This window comes from Galeopterus variegatus, unplaced genomic scaffold (assembly GCF_000696425.1).
Source record: "Galeopterus variegatus unplaced genomic scaffold, G_variegatus-3.0.2 Scaffold14373, whole genome shotgun sequence".
NCBI classification, from domain to species: Eukaryota; Metazoa; Chordata; class Mammalia; order Dermoptera; family Cynocephalidae; genus Galeopterus; species Galeopterus variegatus.
The window spans coordinates 24,344-29,867 of NW_007740484.1; the positions used below are offsets into that span (position 1 = coordinate 24,344).

At 36.9% G+C, this 5,524-nt stretch overlaps 1 protein-coding gene across 1 annotated transcript; it reads right to left on the minus strand.

Moving 5' to 3' along the window:
- Window positions 1-559: 559 nt before the first annotated feature.
- Window positions 560-4,517, minus strand: LOC103581946 (E3 ubiquitin-protein ligase RNF14-like; the record flags this gene model as incomplete). Its single annotated transcript, XM_008563652.1, has 3 exons — window positions 560-565; window positions 797-1,132; window positions 4,366-4,517. Coding segments are annotated over 3 exons (494 nt in total), but the record flags the coding sequence as incomplete, so codon positions are not given.
- Between the last annotated feature and the right edge of the window lie 1,007 nt (window positions 4,518-5,524).

Consider the following 5,524-nt stretch of genomic DNA (forward strand, 5'->3'; position numbering starts at 1 on the left):
TTTCCTCATAATATTTAGAGGTATGTCTCCCTTTTAAAGCAATGGACATCTTTTAAGACAGAATCCTATCTGCACTATTTTCCTTTCTCTGTGTTGTGCATTCCCGTGGCTCCATCACCTCAACTTCAGTGTAACAGACAGATCTTATTAATCCTGTCACTTTTATCCCTCTACTAATTCAAAGCATTTTTTTGTTCCTAGACATATGAAGGACAAAGCTTATTGCTTTAATGTTCTTGAAATAATAAAATTGTGAGTATGTCATATAATATATAATACATATATAAAGAGAAAGAAAGATTCTTAATTTTGCTGAAACCCCCAGAATATATTCAAATTCTTTCCCGAATGCTATGACACACCTAAAATGCACTTCAGCCTCTCAATGATAAGGTTACAGAAGTCTAAAGTAAAGGCTTGTATTATATTTTGGTAAGTTCTCCATCCTACCTGCCCTTACCCTCTACAAGAATCTGGCCTAGGCAACTGGAATTCTCTACTCACTCTCTCCTCTCAGGATACTTTCTTGGAAATAATGACAGTCTGCTAACATAAGCGATTAGTACTATAATAATAAAAGCATTAATAGTTATCATTTTGCATTTTACATGTATTAGCTCATTGTTTCTCACTATGCTGAAGAACAGTTTTTTGCCCCCAGTCTGTCAAGGATCAACACTTTTGTAAAATATATAATCCAACCAATTATTAGAAAAATGAAAGTAGACCAAAAGTACAACCCTAAATTTTTTTTTTCCTTTTTGTCTTTTTTACTGACCGGTAACGGGATCGCAACCCTCGGTGATTTTATCTGCTGAGCTTGATCAAAGTCCAAGATTTCCCGGATCAGACTTGACAATGATGCCACATCCTGCACAGCTCTCTCGTCCACAACCTCCTCTTCATCTACATCAGATCCAGCAGCTCCTCCAAAATCTAGCTCTGTGGTGGGAGAGGCTTGAGCTGTGTTTCTCTGTACTTTTTTCTGAGAACCCATCTTGAGCTCAAAAGGAGAGACAATATTCAGGTACGCTAGAGTCTCTTCCTTAAGAAACTGCATCCAGGCAAACAAGACCACACTGCCACGGTGCTCTTCCCACAGGCGGTCTAAGTGCCTGCACAGAGCAGATAGCTAGGAGAAAGAAAACACAAGAGGACGCTGGTGAGTTTGAAAAATGATCATGCTGCCAACTCCTGATTTCCCTTGAAATCTTTTAAACTTGTAAGTTAGGACTTTACACATCCTAACACTACTGTGATAAACTGGGCTACAAAACAGTACAAACATTTTTATCAGGGCACTTCGTAAACTCCTGAGCAACATGAGCCACAGAAGAAAATGAAGTTAGAAGCTGGAAGAAGTACATGAAAACAAGAGATGTGGCAAGACCCCATAAGATGGAGAAAAAGATTTACATTTGAACCGCTGAAATGGAAGACTTTTTCTATTCTCTATTTGTTCTCTGTTTTAGTATCCTTATATATGTTGTAAAGCACTAAGAAATCTAGCTCAAAAATGAACTGTTTATTTTCCTTGGGAAGTCCCAGCCCTGTAGGTACCCTGGAGTAATGGTTAAAAAAAGAACAGCTTTAAAATTAATTCTAACTCCCAGTCCTATCAAAAAGCAAACTCATCTCAAAGCATCACTAATTGAATCAAGCTCAGAGTCCTTATTTTTCAGATTTACAAGCTGTTTTTAACTAACCAGTCTGGGAGAACATCACATGCTGGTTAGTGGAAGGAAGTAGAATGATACCAACTCTGGACATAATTGCAAGCCCTTAACAAGGTTTGGTGCCATGGAGAAAGTTCACACTTCCTAGGCTAAGCAACCAGAGGTAAACTACTTCAACTTTTCCTCTTCAAAAGTGGTCTGCTCAACTTGAAAGGCAAATATGAGTGGATTTTCTATCAGAAATGTAACACATTTATTCATAAGCAGAGCTCAGGAATTCTAAGCAGCGTTTCTTTTTTAGGTAAACATCCACAAATAAGCCATCCAGATGGGCAACAAATTTTGTAAATTTAAATAACATGCAAAAAAGGACATCTTCTGTTCCTTCCTGTGTGGTGCTACCAACTAAACCCTGCACAGCCACTAACTTAAATACGTATTGATAAGTTACAATTGGACAACTGATACTTTTTCACATTTGCATAAATATGCTTATAAGATCAACCATGCTTTTCTACAGAATTCTGCTAAAATCCATAAAACGTAATACAGAAATGGAAGCACTGAGTCCTGTGGGAGCCATCAAGTCCAATGAAGAAGCCAAGTCAATGAAGAAGCCATTCTCCTCTATCCTCCTTTCTCTTCCAGTCCCTTCTCAAAAGAGGTTTGGGATGCACATAAAAGTGAAGGGTAGACAGTGAGATAGAGGAAAAGAGTAAGAGAGGGACCATGTGTTTCTCTGTGTGAGAGATATGGAAAATACCAGAAAACTAAAACTACTTCCTCCTATCCACCCACCCAATCAGTGAATGACAAGTCCATGTCAATTTCACTAGCAACAGATGAGATTCATAATTCCAAGGAATCAGGGGTAGCAACACACAACAATCGAACCAAGAAGGGACACAAGAGACCACTTAAAATGTCAATTATATGCATGAAAATTTGATAAAGAATTGCTACTGTAATTTTTTTTTTTTTTTTTTTTTTTGACCGGTAAGGGGATCGCAACCCTCAGCTTGGTGTCGTCCGCACCACACTCAGCCAGTGAGCGCCGGCCATCCCTATATAGGATCTGACCCATGGCCTCGGCGCTACCAGCGCCGCACTCTCCCAAGTGAGCCACGGGGCCGACCGTTGCTAGTATAATTTTAGCTATAAAAGATAAAATAACAGCCCTCCGCCCGTGCACTCCCCCTAAAAGCCAGTATCAAGTAGATGCTGATAGGCTGGAATTTGAAATTGCAACCACACATCCAGTTAATTTGTCTCTGCTTTGTGCGTGTGTGCCCATATGCATGGATGTAAAGGATCAAGAGCTCTCCGGAGAAATGGAAGTATAAATATCTAAATGTTTCAGTCAACTATCACTGATCTAAGTGTCAAACACTCTTGATATTCCTGGGCAAATAATCAACTGTCTTGAATCTACTGGCTCTGAAAAAATATTAGAATGTAAACGAATATTCCTTTTTATTCCTCATGTATTACCCTTTCTTTTAAGTATAATTTTATTTGTGAATGATAGGAGCTGGCCGGTTAGCTGAATTGGTTAGAGTAATTCCTTGTAACACCAAGGTCAAGGGTTCCAATCCCCCTACTGGCTAGCCATCAAAAAAAAATAAGAAAAAAATGTTTAAACCATATGCTCAATTCTGCAAAAGCAATCTCATCTAAAAGATTAGACTGATGGGAAGGGGAATGAAAACTTTATGATCAAAAAGGAAGATTTAATGAGCTGTTCCTTCACAGCAGGAGCTCTGAAAGCTTTTCCCTTAATATACATCAGTCTATCAATGTTCATTATAACTTCTAGAAAAGTAGCTGCTATTGATCTGTGACCTATCCCAGAATTCTCTGTCTTCAAGTTATAGTTATGCCTCAATCAAGAGTTGCAGTTATTACTAGAAAAGGATATATAACCCAGAGGAAATGAAGGCTATTATATGTCTTCAAGCCTTAATGAGATATCTACAGAAACTGTAGAATTTTGTATCTGTATACATTTATGTCTATGTGATAGCAGTCAATACATACTAGTTATTAATATACAGATTTTTAAAAAGAAAAGTATTTATATATTTATTCAGGAAATTTGCTAACTAACTACATTAGCTCAATTCTTAGCCCTAATTACAATTAAATGATTATTTAAGAAAAAAAATCTAATACCAATGTTTAAGGAAAATGAGAATGATCTCATAGTCTCCATTACAATAAAATAAATGGGAAAACAGCAGATCAGAAGAGAAACAATATACTTGACTAAAAATAACTCCCATATTTCATAATGATTGTTTTAATCAGTGCCATTCCTTTTTAAAACATCAAACATTTTCAATTCATTAACGTTAGAATTCATGAAGGCAAGGGAAAAAAAATTATAAAATCAAACCCATTTGTTCTTCATGCACCGATTTCTAGATCATCAAGGTAATCTTCAATTAAAGATGATTTTTTTTTTTTTTTTTAAAGATGACCGGTAAGGGGATCTTAACCCTTGACTTGGTGTTGTCAGCACCAGGCTCTCTCCCAAGTGAGCGAACCAACCATCCCTATATAGGGATCCAAACCCGTAGCCTTGGTGTTATCAGCACCGCACTCTCCCAAGTGAGCCACGGGTCAGCCCTTAAAGATGATTTTTTAAATTTCTAAAAATGGATAGGAGAAATTAAGTTTCGGGTCTAACCTGAGTTGGTGACAGCCATTTGCCACTAAGTGTGAATGAAGGTGGGGAGGTGGATGGATAATCTGGTGGCAGTTCGAAGTTCAGCACAAGTGGAGGCAGAAAGCAAATGGCGTATTCGAAGCCACTATTCCGGAGATACTCATTTGAATTGCCTGAACCAAAAACAAACATTAGAAAGGATCAGTTGGTCAACACTTGAGTGTCCATTAGTGTAGAGCAGTTCTCAAGAAAAACTAGACCCTTTAGCTGAGGGGATAAAAACCCTCCCCCCAAACACTTTCTATTCACTAATTTTAACTTCATAGTCACCACCTTCAAAAATAAATAAATAAATAAACAAATAATTGGGCCGAGCCCGTGGCGCACCCGGGAGAGTGCGGNAATCTAAATATCAAACAGTCTTGATATTCTTGGGCAAATAATGAACTGCCTTGACTCTACTGCCTCTGGCAAAGATAATAGAATATAAACAAATATTCCTTTTTATTCTACATGTATTACCCTTTTTAAAAATTTTATTTTATTTTTAAACCATAAGCTCAATTTTGTAAAAGCACTCTCATCGAAAACATTAGACTGGTGGGCAGGGTAATGAAAACTCTACAATCAAAAAGGAAAATCTGATGAGCTGTTCCTTGATGTCAGCAGCTCTGACAGCTTTTGCCTTAATACACATCAGTCTATCAATCTTCAATACACATTGTAGAAAAGCAGCTGGTATTGACCCATGACCTATCCCAGAATACCTTAGCTTCAAGTCATAGTTATGTCTCAATCAAGAGTTGCAGTTGTTATTAGAAAAGGGTATATAACCCAGAGGAAATGAAGGCTCTTAATATAAGGTCTCAAGACTGAATGACGTATCTACAGAAACTGTACAATTTTGTATTTGTGTACATTTATGTCTATGTGACAGCAGTCAACACATATAAGTTATTAATATACGGATTTTTAAAAAGAAAAGTATTTATATACTTATTCAGGAAATTTGATGATTATAGCTACATTAGCTCAATTTTTAGCCCTAATTGCAATTAAATCATTTCTTTAACGTATAAAAAAAATCTAATACCAACATCTAAGAAAAACCAGGAAAACTTCATAGTCTCCATTACAATAGATTAAATGGGAAAACAGCAGATCAAGAAAAGAAACAATA